The sequence below is a fragment of the Myiozetetes cayanensis genome, unplaced genomic scaffold (assembly GCF_022539395.1).
Source record: "Myiozetetes cayanensis isolate MyiCay16 unplaced genomic scaffold, myiCay2020 scf12, whole genome shotgun sequence".
NCBI classification, from domain to species: domain Eukaryota; kingdom Metazoa; phylum Chordata; class Aves; order Passeriformes; family Tyrannidae; genus Myiozetetes; species Myiozetetes cayanensis.
Window position 1 is genome coordinate 2,899,696 of NW_026086826.1, and position 17,905 is coordinate 2,917,600.

A 17,905-nucleotide genomic window follows, 5' to 3' on the forward strand; every position below is an offset into this window, starting at 1 on the left:
CGCTGGATCTGATTAGTTCAGAGGCAAGCAGTGCAGGAGCAGCTGCAGGCTGTATCTGCTGAGTGGAGATTTCCTCACCCGAAGATTGCTGACAGATGCTGTTGAGCAAAACACAGTGCTGGCTTTTCACCACGAGTCAAAAAGGAAGGCCAGGCAAGCGCAGCAAGAGGCACGACAGTTTTCCTTCAGGATAGGATGCATGTACTGATGTGCCCCATGGGCATGCACCCTCACCTTTTAGTCTGAGAGGAATCTCTCACTGGGCAGATTATGTGTTACAGCTCAAGGGAACACAGCAGAACAGGGATGGCTTCCCAGTGCCCAGTTCTAAAGAGAAATGGCCAATCCAGAAGTGCCACAGTCCTGAGCAGATTGAAACAAGTCTCTGAAGTGATGAATCGATCCTGAAGCAGCTAAGAAACTTTATAGGAAACACAGCAGCAGACAAGCATGGAAATGAAACCAGATCCAGCTGGGATTTGTTGCAGTATCAGAATACAAAAGCTCTGTGCTTCTGTTCCTGAAGTGCTGCCTTCTTGCTGTGGGCCTTGTAATAGTCTTTCCCAGTATTTTGCTTTTTGGGGAATAGCCAGAATTGGTTTTCAATGCACGAGATGTTTGCTGCTTGTGTTTGTACCCTGCTGACTCACTCTACAACACTTTACCCATAAACCTGCAGCACCAGCACTCAGCATCCAGCATTTTCAGTGTATTTTAGGTTGGAGATGTTCCGTGTTTCCCCAAAGAGAAATGAGAGTTCCTGAGAGATGGATGGTGCATAACAAGGTCTTTATTCAGCAAGAGGGAGTAAAGAAAGAACACACTGAATGCCCAAGAAAAAACAAGGAGCAGAGTGCTCCATGCAGCTCTTCAGGTTCTGTATCAGGAAAGGGTAGTTATCCTCCAGGCCAGACCTGGAGAAGATGGGATCAATACCATAACCAAAGTCCTCTGCTCTCGCTGAACAGAGATGTAGTTGTATCCAGGAAACGTGGCCACCAGCAGCTCCACACAAGCCACCCAGCAATAAAGAAAACCCAGGGAAGGGCCTTTAAGCCCTATCTCCCTGGTTATGGTGTGTGGCTGTGTAAAGGGACTCGGCAGTCCTAGAAGGAATCCAAGTGGGGTGGCTGCAGCAGTAACAACACTGCTGTTCTCTGGGTCTGGTTCATCTCAGCTCATCTCTGGTAGGGATGCATTGAGGCAGATTTGATGTTTGTTTTTATGCCACTTGGCATTTTTCCTGAAAAGAGATAAAAAAAAAAAAAAGAAAAAGCAGTACAAAGTCAGCATATGGGAGAACATTTGCTCAGGAGCATGCAAGAGGCACAACAACCCTGTCTGGGCTTATCTGCTACAGCATCTCCCAGCTTCTGACCTAACACAATCAATGTCTTCTACAAACTGGCTATATTTCCCTGTTGAGAAATCTTGACAACTCCTGTGTTATCCCCTCAAATTCTATCCTCGTTCCACCCTAAGCAAGACTTTCTTTGTCAGGAGGCTCCTACACCAGTATTGCACTTACTCATTTTCACAGAAGTTGCTGGCAGCAGCACTCACAGAAGAACCCAGACTGATCTCCACTTCCATTTCAGAGAGGCAAACACAGAGCCTGTATCCCCTTACATGCAGCATTATTTACAGTCAGGGCGTATATTTAAATTACTAAGCCTCTCTGAGATCTCTTCATTTCTTGTAACCACATCCACCTCTTGGGCATTATTACTCTTTGCTGATACCAATCACTCTTGGGAGTGTGTTCAAAGACAGCTTACTAGCAGCCTACAGTAAGTGTACAGTGCTAGACAAAACTGAAATGACCTGGAAAATAAACAGTGATTAAAGAGCAGCTCAGAGGGATATTCAAAGAACATTCCTTCAGTGTCTTCGAATTAAAACAGAAGAAAAAAAAAAAAGGAAAACTTCTGGAAGTTAAAACTGTAGTGCAGCAGGACTAGAAAAGAAAAGATTTGATAAGCAAATGCCTAAAAGAATAAAGATTATTAAACTTTCTCAAACATAACCAAAGTGGGCCATTGCCAGCAACAAATGGGCAGGCCACTGATCTATCACTTCACTGCTAACAAGCAGTCCACAAATACTGTTAGACATTACTCCAAAAGCAAGAAACAGGACTGCATGATTCCCCCCATCTGGGACACTGAGTAATTCTGGTGTTCCCAGTCTTGGAAACAAACATAAAAAGTGCAGGTAAGAGTGACAAGGATGGTCCAAGTTATCATTTTCACATGAAGTCATATTAAAGAGAATAGGACTCAAAAGCTAGGGGCAAAAAAAAAATTAAAAAATGGACAAAGGGAGGAGACATGACAGATTTCCAAAACATGAAAACTAATATGGAGAAGGTAAGTGAGGAATCATTATTTGCCATTTTGCACAATGTGGGTAAAAAGGAAACACGCAAGAAAATTATCAAGCTAAAGATTTAAACATGAAAAGGATTCTTTTAAAAGCAAAACATGCAATAGAGCTGTGGGACTTATTGCTATAGGTGTTGTAGAAGTTGTATAGTCTACAACTATAGAAGTTGTAGAAGTGTAGAAGTCACTGTAATTCAAACAGGATTAAATGGCTGTTAACTAAATGCAGAAATTAATGGCTGCTGCACCCACTGGTATCAAACAAAACTCTGGGTTAAAATCCCTAGAAAATGACTGTTGTCAAGATATACTTTTTTCTTGTATTCTTTCAGCCTCAGCTAAGGCAATCAAAAGCAGAATAGTGAGACTGACCTTTGGTAAAACCCACTATAGCTACTTTTATCAGAAGGGACCTTACCCCTAACACAGGCTGGACAGGAGCTCTTGTTACCAGGGCACTCTGCTTGGGCTATGGAAGGGACTGTCTCAGCATCCTGGATACACTGTTTATGGGGTCTTCTTTGTTTTCAGATCACAATGGAAATTAATTTATCTTACATAAATACATATTTAACTTAGGATTAATATTGCTCAATTTCATTTCTGAACAACAGTCATTACACAGGCAAGAAAACACCAATTAGGATATCTGACATCTTAAATCGCAATTAACATTATGACAGCACAGGGTTAGGCCTGTATGTCCCCCAGGCCAAACCCATTCCTGACAGCAGAAGACTTTTAAGGAGGAATAGCAGAACAGGGCAAGCCTGCAGTGATACCTCTTCAGAATATTCCCTCTGCTTCTAACATACTGTGGGGCTCAGGGTCATGGAATCAGAGCTGGGATCTTCAAGATTAGCTGTTAAATGACTTTTCATCCAGAAATTTACGTGCTTACTTATTTTTCCATCTCATATAAACAATATCTACCTATCACACACTAGGCAATGTGCTCTGCAGCCTAATCATTTCGTACTCAGAAAAGCATCTCCCTTTTGTTCCAAGTCCACGAGCCCGTATTTTCATTGGTGCGCTTTCACCAACCCTTCTGTATCCTGGGAGACGGTGAACAATCATCCCTCAGTCACCTGCTGTATACAATTTGGGATTTTACAGGCTTCCTTCTCCCTAGCCCAAAGCTATGGCCAATAGCAGAGAAGGCATCAGAACCGCCCATAATACTGCAGGTGTGGGTGCCCAGTGGATTTACAGAGTGGCCTGAAGATATCATCTGTTCCTCTAGTTTCTCTTCTAGCAATTGCTAACATTTGGTTTGCATTTCTGCCCCAACTGATGTCTTTACTGAACTCATATCATGGATGTATTTCATAAATACAAGTAACTAGGTTAGAGTTCAGGTGCAGTCCAATTTGATTTGTACACCCATGTATTTCACTCTGTGTTTCATACAAATGTAACCTACTACTATTAAGCAAAGTCTCTTGGTATAGGAAATCCTTCTGACTTTTTACAGACAACTTTGGGGGGTTTTCTTGCCTTAAATAACTCATTGCCACCAAACTTTTCCACTTCGTTGCCTACCCACAACTTAAATTTGACAGGAAACCCATAGATCCCTGCAAAACTACACTGTGATCTCCCTCCATATTGATCCCTTTAATAAGTCTCTTATTAAAATAGTATTGCAGTGGGAGTTAAGAAGCTGAAGCTGGTTGGCTGGGATCCATTTCAACCTAAGCTAATTTTAAGCAGGTATTGCTCCACTGCTGTAACCTGACTCATGTTATTAGGGCTAGAAAGGAAACTCATACTTGGCTACACCTACAAGGTGACTGGGAAGGAATCCCTACATCTGCATTTGTCCGTCTTGCTCCATGGATTTCAACTGATCTCAGATGTGCAACCTCTTTACCTGGCTGTCCTGCTGGTGCCATCTGCACTCCTGCCAGCATTGGCTGCTGCTGAGCTGGTGCCCCTGTCATTGGGACCTGCTGGATGCCCGAAGCCCCTGCAATGATGGCACCAGCTCCTGGTTGGCCTGACTGGACAGACGCCCCTGAGCCTGGGGGTCTCCGGTTTGACAGTCCCTTCCCAAAGGCCACAGCTGCTACCAGTGCATTGGTGTCTGCAGGGTTGAAAGTCTGCTTGTTCTGTCGTAAACCTGTAGAAAAAGAAGTAATTTTCAGAAGTTACTTTTAGACTTAGCAATCCAGGTCTAAGAAGTAGCATAGCTGCAAAATCCAGGGACAAGGGTGATCCAAGAGCTTTCTCACTGACAGCAGGGCATAATCTGCTCAGGGAAGGAGGATAGAGGGAGCTCACTCCTCCATGCCCATGAGAAATTCCCACTAAAGGCTACTCCATGCTGAATCCTCAGGCAGTTAACAAGCACTGTGTTTTAGACCAACAATGGCAACATCACTTCTGGAGGCTCATGAGCAGCATGGTGTCTGCAAGTTTTCCTGCCACACATGTGCCCAGTTATAGGATTAATCCCAAAAACTAGACAGAACCTGTGCTTGGGTCCTTGCTTACACTATGTGTGCGTCAAAGATAATAAAAACAATGCCACTGCCTTTAAGAGTTGTGCACAGCACTCCTGGGAATAGTGAACACCACAACTAGAAAAGGTTGACCATAAGTCTCAAGCACCCATCATCTAGAGGGTATCACAAAAGAGCCTGCCAACGATGTAGTCTCCTTCAGAACACAGATAAGGGGTTTCCCATTCACTGGCAATGCATTTTCACATCTATTTTTATTAATTAAAATCGATTGGGATGTTTTCTTGGCAAATAGTTACCACCTCCTCAAAGAGGGATATGGAAAAGGGTTGGGATGACCTTCCTGCCACGCACAGGTCGCACAAGCAGGACACATGGCACCCTTCTCAAGTTAGGGGGCTCCAGGACAGCCAATCTTGCATTTTCTGAAATGCTTTTGCCTGTGCTGCTCAACCTCGATTCTCATATTGCCTGTCTGTTACACCTGTTTTGCCTCCACTCTCTGCAGCCTGCTGCTGGTACCCCACTTCCACCCCAGTGACATACCTCCACTTTCAGATTCACGCTCCTCCTTACTGATTTTCTCCAGCAGATTTGAGCACATTTTGTTCAGGCTTTGGATCTGTTTCTGCAAAACGAAAACCGTCAGAAACTGCCAGGATACCTCCAACTCAGCACAAATCAGCAAGGAGAATTAACAGGCTTTCTCTTCCCAGGGTCTGTGTAATAACCAACTATTTTGGTAGCCGAGCTTAGGGAGCCCACTGCTAAAGCACACAGGGCACTATGGGGATGGGATAACTTCTGCCTCTCTGACTGGTCTGATGGCACCTCCTGTGAACAGCCAGAGAGCTGGAGATACCCTTGTGAAACTGTGGAGGAAACCAAACCTCAGCTAGGGTCAGCTGGAGAAATCTCAGACAGGAAAGGACAGAGCAAAAGAATAACTTTCAGATGGAAGGGTGAAGGAAGAAGACTTAAAGGGCATTGTGTGCCCTAGGGACAAGAGGCAGAAGCATCAAACTGTTCTTTACCTACCTGTGCTGCGTCAGGGCTAATTCGAGCTGCGTCAGTGATCAGCTGCTTCTCCTGCTCCTCCACCTCAGGGTCGGGCTTGGTCCGGAGATGGTCAGGCACCACCTCATGGCTGAACACGGGCACACGCCCCTCCGTCTGCCGCTGCAACAGTGGACAAGCCTCACTCAGAGCCTCTGCCTCCAGCCCAGGGCACAGGCCATGGAGCTGGAACAAGGCCAGCACGCTGTGCAGAAACCTTGATCTGGGGAGCATCAGGAAGTTTTCAACAACTTGCCTAGGAATTTGCATTGTGACTGTTTACTCAGAGCAACGTGTTTATGAATAGAACACCTCCTGTAAAGTGCATCCAGGTGCACACGTTTGTAGGTGAAAATCCCTCAGCGAAGCAGCTCCCGGGGACAGAAGTACTCGTTGCTTTTTCTTTCTCTACACCCCAGAGCTGAGGAATGCCCAGCACGAGGAGTGGCAGGCTGGAGCAGATACACCAGCACTTTCTGATAACCAAGGGACATGTCTTACCATGATCTCCTCATCGCGGTCTGGAGACAGCACCAGGGGGATGATAACCTGGTTTCGCAGCAGTGGGGTCTTCTCGTGCTTTAGCACTTTATTCAAGGTGTTCAGCTGCCCCGAGAGCAATGCAAAGCTGTCCAGAACTGATGGCCTGGGAAAGCAAATAAGGAAGATAAAAGCATGGAAAGGTATGCCACAGGTGGCTTTTCTCTCTTCATTCAAGGAGTGAGGAAATAGCACTATTACTCCTCAAATCAGTCTACTCCAGACAATAAGCAGTAAAACCTAGGGCTGACTATGCAGATGTGGCATCTTGCAAGTCTCTCAAGCTGTGTGGTGAAGCAGAACTAGCAAAACACAAAAGCTCGGTTTATATCAGAACCAGAAAAGGCCAGAGAAGGTCAAGAAATGCAGAAAGAACCATTGCTTGTTTTACAGTGCATGTGGGTCTCTAAGATATTTCATCTGAGAACTTCCAGTCACTGCAGATGACTTTATCACTCTACAGCACGAAACCAATGGATTTCAACTGTTTTTCTGGTGGAAGAAAGGTAGTCGTTCCTCCAGCACAAATATGAAAAACAAATTTAAACCTACTGTCACTAAGCTAATGGTTTCTAATTAAGCCTTTGAGCCAAGATCGGAACAGCTGCAGTGACCAAGTGCCCCCAGCTCCAAGAGACACCTTACCACGTGAGTCGGTCATACTCGTTCTCCAGCTTGTAGATAAAACTGACCAAAGAGTTCTTCAGGTCAGCCACCTGACTGATGAGCGCCTCCAGGGTCAGCTCCAGCTGCTTCTCCTCTCTCTAAATTAAGGCAAGAAAGACAAAGGATGAGGACAAAGCTTAACATCCTCCCAAGGCACTGTGAATCCACATCCACGCATCCATAATCCAATCGGCTCTACAGCCGGCCTCCCTTTCAGAGGAAGCAAACAGAGACTCCAGAGATAAGAATCCTATGGTTTCACACTGACCCCTTCCCCTTGGGACACTCAGGCAACAGACTTGTGCCTGAGACAAACGTTTGGCCAGCTGTGCTCTTTAAGATCTAGATGGGTGTAGTGAAGACATCATCACTTACATCTGCTTTTTACAACATCAGGCAAAATCACCAAAGGTAGCTCACGCCACCTTTGTGAGCCATTTAACCCAACTCAGCTCAAAGTAGAGTAGCATTCCCTCAGTCTTTTCTGACAGCAGCTGTGGACACAGTGATGTCTTCATCCAGAACAGCCTTTGCAAAGTGAGTACCGGGTTCATGGCCTAAAGACTCCAGTGTGTGTTCTTTACCTCATTTACTCTCTTTCTGCCCAAGTGCCACCTCCAGCTGCCAAAGAAACTGGCAGCTGCTGCTGTATTTGTGCCTTGCTGGCTGCGGGAGGCCCTGCCCTGACACAGACTCGTGTCATACCCACACACACACCTCACCTCCTGCCTTTTGCTTGGATTACATTGTTTAAATAATCTTTTCCACTGATATCCCCATCCGGGTGAGGGAGGACGTTGACAGACAAAGTGTCAAGGCAAGGGATCTGATGTCAAAGACACCAAGGCATGTCCTTGACTCTTGCAAAAACCCCCTAAAATCCTATCTACTCTAACTTACTCACGCTACAGTATTGCGCAAAATATAATTAAAGTCCCAGCCCTGATGAACTGCTCATGTAAGTTGAGAACTGTACAATAATAATCCATGAGGAGGGTGGGACAAAGCAATCAAATAATAGAAAGGGAATACCGATTGGGAAAGCAGATAGAGTGACTCAGGCTGCTGGCACGCTTGCTATTGGGTTTGTTGTTGCACTGTTTAAATAAAGCTTCACAGGAGAGGTTATCAGGCATCTCCCGTGTTCACGAGAACACAATATTATTCTATTTTATTTATATTCTGACAAGTCAGTAATCATTGACTGGACTTCACTTTATCCACCTTAGAATAACGGCTGAGTCAACCCTGTTAAAATTTGACCCCCTGTCCGTGGAGTGGGTTCATGGAAGGGAATGCTGCTGGCTGTCCCACCTGGAGACAAAGGCACCCTCCTCCATCTTATGACAGGACTAGTCAGTTCCTGCCCAATTAAGAAACGAGCCTACAACTGTTTGTGTGCACCGTGTTTGTGCAAGAAGATTAACTACTGCCTGTACTACAAGTTGGGCTGGTAGCCAGTGCTTTACTGCAGGGGTGCCAGGCACCTGCACCCACGACAATTCCCCCTGGCCCGCTGCCTGTGCTTATCCAAGAGGCCCTCAAGAAAATGAAGGAAATCCCATTGCCTGCTCCAAGCCTCCTTCTTTCCCAGGCTCTTCCCAAAGCCACAAAGAGCTGGAAGCAGATGTAAGCAGTGCAAAGCATGCAGTACAATAAGACTGACCAGTGGTTCTAAGGAATGTGACTGGTGGTTCTAAGGAATGCTGTGCCTGCCTCTTGTGCCTCTCACAGGGAATGCTTCAAGGAGTTTGTTGGCAATACTAAATTGCCCAGAGGTAGTAAAGATAGAGTTTATTGGAGAGGTTGTTGAAGGACCTACTGATAGGGAGCAACTGAGAGGTAAAGGTGAAATTCAGAGCAGGTAAATGTAAGCAATGCATGCGGCAAAACAAAGGGGAAAAAAAAATCACGACTGGTAAAACAAAGGGGAACACCCCCGCCCCGCTGGGCTTTCCGTACACAATGACATTCTCCGAGCTGATAACGTTGTTACTCATCAACAGGATCTCGGGATTATCTGAGGATAACTCGTGAAAACATCTGCCCAAGGCCCAAAAGGCAGTCAAGGAAGTGACCATAGGATTTATTAGGAAAGCATCCTTATGTGACCGCATAAATGCATGTGCCTCATTTGCATCTTGAATACTACGAGTCACTCGTCCCTCCAGCTGAAAAGGGATAATGTAGGAATATGTACTAATAAAGGCAACAAGCATGATCAAGACTATTCATAGTTCCATAAATGCATCAATTAAAAATGGTAAAGGGACTGGTACGCAGAAGGAGAGACAATGTAAAAACCCCTATATAGGAGAAGGAATTGCGGGACAATCCATTTTAACTTTCTTTTCCAGTAGGACAACCAGGAGACTCGCACGAAGCCAGCAGGCAGCGGTTTCAAACAAACCAAAGGAGGTAGATCTTTACAGCCTGTTAATTTTCATTAAACTCCGCCAACTCAAAAAAAAAAAAAAAAAATAGAGCAACCAGGCCCTTCTCCCATTCATGAAGTTTCATTCCAGGCTGCTGAACGCGAGGGATGCGCCAGCAGCAGCCTGCACGGAATGACACCAAGCAGCGTGCGTGTTTTTGCTCTCACGACTTCTTTTTGCGCTCCGAGCTCTCGGCTGGTGGCAAAGCCGGGGAGGGGGAACCTTTGTTGCGATGAGGGCTCTCACCCCGGGCTGCAGCGGGGGCTGAGCGGGGCCGGCGCGCTCAGACGGCCGCACACACCGACACCCGCCCCGCAGCCGGGGGGAAAGAACCGCGGGCTCGGCCTCCCGCCCGGGCTGCCCCAGCCGCGGCCGCGCCGGGTCCCTGCGGAGTCCCCCGGTCCCCGAGGAGCCCCCAAGCCCCGCTCCCCGGCCCTCACCTGCATGGCGACAGTGCCGATAGCGGCGATAGCGGCGATGGCGGCCGCGGCCCCGCCCCGCTGTCCCGGCACAGCCGCGGCGCTTCCGGGGGCGGCGCCGCGCCGACATGGCGGGGGCCGAGCGGCCCGGAGGGGAGGTGGGAGCGGGTCGGGCCGGGCTCGGCGGGCAGCGGGGCTGGGCTGGGCTGGGCTGGGCTGGGCTGAGCCGGGCTGGGCTGGGCCGGGCTGGGCTGGGCTGGGCCGGGGAGCAGGGGCTCGGCAGGGGCGGCGCGGGGCCCGGGGCCGCGGCGGGGCTGCCCCGGTGCGGGGGCCGCGGCAGCGCGGGGTGGACGGCCGGGTGACCTGTGCTCCCGCCGCAGGTGGAGGAGGCAGGGCATGTGTTCCTCCTGATGAAGAAGGACTACCGCATCTCCCGCAACGTGCGCCTCGCCTGGGTGCTGAGCCGCCTGCACCAGGTCATCCGGGCCGTGCCCGAGCCCGAGCTGGTGAGTCGGTGCCCGGGGGCTGCTGCTGCGCCACCTGGACCCCGCAGAGCATCCCAACCCGGCTCCTTCCTCTGCTTCTTCCTTTGGCATGATGTTCTCTCGTGTCCCGTTTGCTTGTTCTGGCAGGTGAAGTCGGAGAACGAGCTTGACGTTCTCAGCATCCTCCCTAACGGGTGGCAGCCGGACGAGCCGGTCCAGCCCAGGCCCTATCTCCTGGTGCCCTCCACACGGGTCACCTTCCTGGCCCGCCAGTACCGGTTCGTGATTGAGCTCGATCTGAGCCCTTCCACGGGGATTGTGGTAAGTGCAGAAACTGCCTCTCTGGGATGTTCTGCATTAAAAGGCTGGACCCACTTCTGCTTGCTGAGAAGGCTTATTGCTCTCAGTGTCAGCCTTAACTGTCGCTTTTCCCAGGGGGGAGCTCGGAAAGCTGTGCTCCCGGCTGAGCAGCTTAATGGCAGGTCCTGTTTCTCCACTGGATGCTCAGTGTGTGATTTTTGTTTAGGGGAGCTGTTGCTTTAATCCAGCTGCCATTGCAGAAGGATGTTTGCTGTTGGCTCTGCGGGGTGGGACAAGCAGCGATGAGACTGAAGGTCCTAGACGATAAAAAAGCTGTTCCCTCTCTCTGTTTCTGCAGGATGACTCCACGGGGGAGATAATTTTTGATGAAGTGTTTCATGCCCTTTCCCGATGCTTGGTGGGATTGTTACGACCCTTTCGTATCCCTGGTTCAGACATTATCTACCAGCCAGAGATCTTTGTCACCATCCAGGCATATTCCTCCATCATTGGCCTGCAGTCCCACCAGGTGAGGTTCCTCTGGGCTTGGCTCAGCTCGCTGTTCTGGGGTCCTGTGAGGGCAGAGGAAAGCAGGGGTGTGTGATGTGTGGCAGCTGGGCTCTGTGATCTGGGATGCTGCAGGCTTGTCTCACTAGAATGTGGCCTGCTGTGGTGCAGAAGTGCGTGTGAGCAGCTTCTCCTTTCTGGGCAGAAAGCAGAGGTTTCTCTGGGGAACGCTGCCTGCAGGCATGGCCTTAGAATTGGGCCTCAGGGGATATTTGCCTCATGTCGAAAGTGTGCTTGTTGATGTTGTTTTGTTGTTGTTTTTAATTTCTGTTGATTAATTCTTTTTGCCTGTTATAATTAGCTTGAAGCATCCAAACAGAGCCCATGTGCCCAAAAGCTTGTCTGCCTGCTCCAGCTGTATAGCAGTGGTTAATTCAGAAATAATTGGCCCTTCCTGCAGACCTTGTTCTCTTTGCACTGATATCTTGCTGGAGGGAGCAGCCAGCCCCAGTACTGAGATTATCAGTGAGATTTTACTTGTGTCAGGGCAGCTCTGTTTAACAAATTTAAGTCTGGTTTATAGTGCCAGTGTGATTTTTTTTTGAAGTTCATCCTTGATCTCTTCTGCCTTACTGTATTTTCACATTACTTGCACGTTTCTGATGGTGTGTTTCATTCTTTTGCTAATACCAGAGAAAGTGGGTGGTAACAGGAGGAGCCTGTTAGTCTGTGCTTGTTCCCTCCCTCTCCCTCCCCAGCCTGCCCTGCCCAAACCTTCTACCAGGGTCTGTGTAGGGCCTGAGGAGCGTGGCCCTCACTTTGGTCCATTCTTAGGCACTACCAGAGTAAGCGTAGCAGGAACTTCTCCATTTACCAGTGGTATTTTGTGTGTCATCTTGTCCAGCAGTCTTGCAGACACCTCCCCTATTTACACTATATTGGGCTACATTTTTCTTCTTTGGACCTCTTTGAAATTCCTTCTGTTTTTTTTGTATGAGGCCCCGGTCTGTGGTCTCTGGGTACAACTGGATAATGATGTTCCTTGTATGGAGGTAGAGGTGTATGTGTGTATCACTCATCCAGGAAAGCCTGTCTCTGAGGCTTATTTATGTCTAATTATTTACTTTTCCTATGTCACTAAGAGGTCTTGCCCTCTTAGTTGAGGTTGAGAGAGTGTAGATAACATGCAGCATCTCCCCACCTGGCTGAGTTCTTTGTTTACACATTGTGTCTTCTTTGCCTCCTGGTTGTGGACAGAGATGGCCTGTGCAATGGTGGCATCTGTAAACACAGGTGTCATGCCTATCAGCTTGGGGAGTTTCTGTGGTGGCAGGCTCACTCTGTCACACCACTCAGCCTCTTTTGTAATGTCCAGTCTAAGTTTTTCTTTCCTTTATTTCGATTTGCTGTTCCTTTTGGAAGATAAGAATCAGTCTATAGGTGAGTTAGATTAGAACAAACAAGCCCTTCCTTAGGAACATCAGACCAGAGTTCATGGCTTCTAGCAAGGATCCCACATCACTTCCTTCTCCTGACAACTGCTTATCTTGGAAGAAGGCAAATGAAGTAGAAATTTCTTGCCCAGGAAGGAGATTTCCCAAAGTGCGACGTGAGCGTCTGCTGCGGAGTGAATTGCAGATGCCACGAGACACCACTGCTCAGAGGCAGTTGCTATGAGCAGGAGCAGAGAGAAATGGCCTGTGTTGTACCTTGTTCTTTGTCAGGGATGTGTCTGAACTTCACCACACAGAGCTGTGTTCCTGTGTACCGTTTCGTGGGCTGGCGCTATAAAAGCTTAACTCGCTGGCTGACGGTGCGTGTCCTTGGGCCAGGTGCTGTTCCAGGGCTGTCAGCTGGATGAGACGAAGCGCGAGGCCTTTCTGCACCAAGTTTACACGCAGCTGTGTGCCTTTGAGAACAAAGTGGCAGAGATGCTCCAGCAGCAGTATGAACCCAAACCTCAGGTAAGGAGGGCGGAGGTACTTGGGGTCTCTTGGCTCCCTTGAGATCTGCGCTCTGAGGCCCCTCTGAGGGGAGGTGGCAGGAGGAACAGCAGGATGGGTGTGCAGAAGGAGCAGCTGAGGAGCTGGTAAGATAATGTTGTGGGATGCACTAACGAGACCTGAACACTGAGGAAAGCAGCACCAGTAAGTGTTTAGAAGGACTGATGAGAATGTTTACTTTCCCTGAGATTACTGTGCAGTAAAACAGCCTGACTTGTCTGACATCATGGGATAAATTCTAGGATGTGCTTTCTCTCTGGAGAAGATTGTGGGGGAGGTGATTATGCCCATATTGTTAATCTAAAAATAGCTGTGAATATGCCCTTAACCCTTGTTACATTTCATGAATGAAAATACTTCCTTATTATGATGAAAACTGGCCATGAAACTGAATAAGCAACTGGTGCAGTTTCTAATACTCCTTGAAATCTGTGGCAGATGCTGTTTAATAACCATGGATATGTGTATCAGCAAAATAATGGAAGCATCGTAGAAAGTTTTGGTTGGAATGACCTTTAAAGGTCATGTCCCTCGACCTGCTGGCCACACTGCTTTTCATCTTCTTACAGTCCAAGTCATTATTGGCCTGTCTGAGGTGATTTAGTCCTTATTTAGCATTGGTTATTAGAGTTTGAGCAGAAAGGGGAAAAAAATCTCAAAACCACACGAGCAAGAGGCTACTGGTGGCGTATTGCAGTTCCATATCTAGAGTGCTCCAAATCTCATATTCCAGCTGAAATTTGTATGTTTGATTACTAAGACTGTCAGTCCTGGAACAGAAGGAAGACTGCAGGAAGTAAATACCTGGACTAGTGAGTCCAGATGGTGTTTTTGCAGTGCTTTGTATGCATTCCTGCTTGATGCAGTATTTCTCTCATGGTAAACTACCCTATAACTTCTTCCATGCAAATAGGGGAGAGAGACGCTCTTGCAGGCCAGAGGGACTGGCGAGTCCTGCCACAGGCTGTGGGGTGGAGGTGGGAGGCCCCAGGGGAAGGGCAGGGACTGAAACTTTTTTTAACTTTTGAAGTTGTATTAGCTGTATCATTGTTGAGGAGTGTCTGAATTCAAGGTATCTGGCAAATTCAAGTGATGGGTAGATTTCTTTGCTCGCAGCCACAGACTGCTCCCATTTGTGCATAACAGAATTTTCCTTGGTCCCAGTTTTCTTTTCCCAGCTCCAGTCCTCCCCTGTAGCTTTGCAGGGGAGGGTCTTGACCATTCTATCTTAGCAGTAAAAATAAAGCAATATTTTATTACAGGTTTGAAGTGCCAGAGCCTTCTGGGGATGAGGGGACTATGAACACAAGTTCCTCACTGGTGTAATTATACAAATTTCAGGCTTTGCCTGGGGGATATTTTTCACAGAAGGTGGAGGAGAAGCCTACCTGCATTTGTTTGTATCAGCACTGCATGACAAGTGCTGTTTGAGCAGAGGTAAATGCATAGGCACTAGACTTTGTCCTTACAAGGCTCCTTGCTCCCTCTGCTGCAGTGCTTCACAGGTGAGACACAGCTGTCTCTGCTTCTCCAGCCTTTCTGGGCTGAAAAGAGTAGATTAAGTAGGTGCTGAATAGCTGCAGCTTCTACTAAATGACAAGGGGAAAAAATTGGTATTCACTGTCTCTTTTACTGGGAACTGCTTTGCTCTACAGAAGAGTCTAAGTGACTCCAAAGTGTCTCATATTTCCTCTTCTGTGAGAAATCAGCTTAGAATAAAGCTCTGAGCATGCTGTCCCCTACCCCCAAGCAGCCTTGCCCAGCTGTTCTAACGAGCCCAAATGACCAGGATTTTGAGAGCACCTGGAAGTTAAAGCTGCTAGTGGAGTCTGTTGTGGTGCCGTGGGCCTGCCAGACTGAAGGGTGTTTGGAAGAGCAAGAACTAGAGCTAGGCTGAAATCATCCCCATGGGACCTTGTGTTTGTTTTGGTTTTTTTTTAACTCTTCCAGATGGATTTGTCACCCCTGAGCCAAGAGAGCCCTGGTGATGTGCAGGAGTCATCCGGGAGGAAGCCCAGCGTGTCTGTTGTCACTGCTGATGTTGGCCTGGTCAGCATGGTCCGGCAAGGGATCCTGGCACTGCAGCTGCTGCCCTCCAACTCCAGTGCAGGTTGGCTGCATCCTCGGGGTTAAGGTTTGCCCAGTTGTTTGCAAAGAGCTGTGTTCCTCCTGCCTTAGGCTGAGGTTAATTTTATAAGGGCTGGTGCCTGGACCCTTCTGCTGGGGAGGAAATTTCAACATTAGCTCTTAATCTCCATGCTGTGGGCAAGTTGTGATGGTGGGAATAGGGAGGACAACAATGTGCTATGTGTCAGCATTGGGGAGTTTGTGAGGAAGCACAGCTGTGACTGTTGCTCAGGACACGCAGAGCCGAGTGCTTTGCTGTACGTAGTCAAGATGTTTGCCAGCTCCGTAACGGCTTGGAAGCTCTGAACCATGCTTGGGATTTCCCTTCTGCTTTTGCCCTGCCTAAAACTTTCTCCCTGATGGGTATACTGGGAGATTTGATAGCTGCTTGAGATGGAAGATGCACTAAGTGCTGCCTCGTTCCCAGGTATAATCATCATTACGGACGGTGTGACCAGTGTCCCCGACGTGGCTGTGTGCGAGACTCTGCTCAACCAGCTGCGCAGTGGCACAGTGGCCTGTTCCTTTGTGCAGGTATGTCTGGTACCTGGCAGAGTGGGGCAGAGGGAGGCAGGTAGGTTGGTGGTGGTGGCATTCACTTCCAGAGGGGAAGAGGGGCCTTCTCTGCCTGTTTGAGTCCCTTACCACCCCTCTGCCTTGTCCTGGGCACTGCTGCACTCTCTCAGGTGTCTTCTTTTTCCATCCTGCAGGTGGGCGGTGTCTACTCGTATGATTGCAGCTTTGGCCATGTTCCCAACGTGGAACTGATGAAATTCATCGCCATGGCCACTTTTGGTGCTTACCTCTCCACGTGCCCTGAGCTGGATCCCCTGAGCCTGGATCTGAATGTGTATCACAAGGCATTTCTGCTGTACTCCTTTCTGCGTACTGGGGAGTCTCTGAATCCAGAATATTACTGTGGTGAGGAACGTGCATGTCCTCCTTCCAGCAGCTGGATGTCTTACAGCACCTCTCTTTGGGGTGACTCCCCCAGGCTTGGTTATGCTGATACTCTCCCTTGTCCCCTCTGGGCGGTGCCTTCTGAAGGCTCTGGGCACAATTGGTCACACAGCCTGATCTGTGACTCCCCTCCTGGTTCCAGGGATTGGGAGGGACCACCATTCCCCTCTCTGTGGTCTTGGCTCAGCAATCTGCAGTTAGGCTCACTGTGTTGGAACGTGGAGGGGGTCAGAAGCTCTCACCTGCCCTTCCTTGAACGCTGGTTAGCTCTCAGGTGGGGACATTCTGGAGAGCTCGTCCTAGCTGGGCTTGCAGACGTCAGCTGAGATTGAAAAACTAGGCCCCTGAGAACCATCCCAAATACCTCTCTTGGTTTTTCTTATTTTGTGACTGACTGGGAGTGTGCCAGGACACATTAGTTTAGTTACCAGTAAAACATGGAAACGCCCTCTCGTGCCCTGGCGCTGTGCTGGTGCCATCTGCGCCTTCTGTAACTTGGCAGCAGAAGCCACACACAGTGGTAAGTTTGAAGAGAGCTGGCCTGGGACTCGGAAATGTTGAATCTTAAAAAGATCAGCTGTTAAGGGTTTAAGCTCAAGGCTCCCGCATCCTGATAGCTTTTAGAAAGCACCTGGGAATTCAGGTTTTCCGGGGAAATTGGTGAAGCCCAAAAGCCTGCCGTGGAACTGTTGCAACAGCTGTGCCGTTTCTGCCTGTCCAGGTGAAACGTGTAACTCCAACGTGTGCCTTGCCAGGAAAGCTGTCCCAGAGGAAGCAGGGCCTGGCACCCCACCCTGCCCCTCTCCCAGGCCTCTTGGCCACCCTTGTGAATCAGGAGTGGGTGCAAGTGGTGCCTGAAGGAGTGCTGTTCTTCAGGCCAGCAGGGCGAGTGTTCCTGGCAGCTTTCACGAAGCCCTTGAGAAGGCCCGTTGCTGTAGGGTGAGGCTGAGGGGAGCTGCTGCCTCACAAAGCCCACCTCTACCCTTTGCAGTGTCCCAGCACAGGCTGTTCAATGAGCACCTGGTGTCTGCAAGCAGCAACCCCGCGCTGGCGATGCGGAGGAAGAAGCACACGGAGAAGGAGGTGCACGCTGACCTCGTGAGCATCGTTTCGGTCCGGCTGCGCGAGGGCTACAGCATCCGTGAGGTCAACATCACGAAAGGTGACTGCTGCTTTGGGGTGGTTCCCTTGTTCTCAGCTGCTTAGAGGGGCAGTACAGGGTCTACCCCTTCGGCAGAGTGGCTGATGTTTGTGGAGGAAGGAGCTGTTTTCCCCAAACTCTTGTTTTCATGACGCAGGGCTGCCCAGTGTTGTTGTGCAGTTATGCACTTGCCAGGCTCATCCTCTGTGGCCGTAAGTGCCTGGGGAGGGACAGACAGTGGTGCTCCGTGTCTTGGAAATGATTCCCCACAACTGCAGAGAAACTGATGACAGAACTTAGGTTTGCAGGGTTTTCTGGGAGTTGATCTGTATTTCTCCTTTTTTTCATCCCTCTCTAGTCCTTTGCTAGATGCACTCCGAAATACTGACGTGAAGTTGAGCACTTTGGTACAGC

The 17,905-nt window shown here is 48.8% G+C and overlaps 2 protein-coding genes across 2 annotated transcripts in view; one reads left to right on the forward strand and one right to left on the reverse strand.

The window, feature by feature from the left end:
• Positions 1–772: 772 nt before the first annotated feature.
• MED8 (mediator complex subunit 8) lies at positions 773–10,053 on the reverse strand. The gene is made up of 7 exons (XM_050307063.1): positions 9,990–10,053; positions 7,094–7,212; positions 6,410–6,554; positions 5,891–6,031; positions 5,399–5,480; positions 4,261–4,509; positions 773–1,243 (listed from the first exon to the last, which is right to left on the reverse strand). The coding sequence occupies exons 1-7, from the start codon at positions 9,993–9,995 to the stop codon at positions 1,179–1,181; spliced, it is 807 nt and encodes a 268-aa protein (XP_050163020.1). The 5' UTR covers positions 9,996–10,053; the 3' UTR covers positions 773–1,178.
• Positions 10,054–10,090: 37 nt separating this feature from the next.
• Positions 10,091–17,905, forward strand: part of SZT2 (SZT2 subunit of KICSTOR complex) — a 51,461-nt gene continuing 43,646 nt past the window's right edge. The window contains 9 exon segments of the mRNA XM_050306760.1: positions 10,091–10,126; positions 10,349–10,474; positions 10,601–10,774; positions 11,112–11,282; positions 13,093–13,224; positions 15,214–15,373; positions 15,818–15,924; positions 16,101–16,311; positions 17,342–17,512. Coding sequence (XP_050162717.1) covers positions 10,097–10,126; positions 10,349–10,474; positions 10,601–10,774; positions 11,112–11,282; positions 13,093–13,224; positions 15,214–15,373; positions 15,818–15,924; positions 16,101–16,311; positions 17,342–17,512 — 1,282 coding nt within the window. The 5' untranslated portion in view covers positions 10,091–10,096.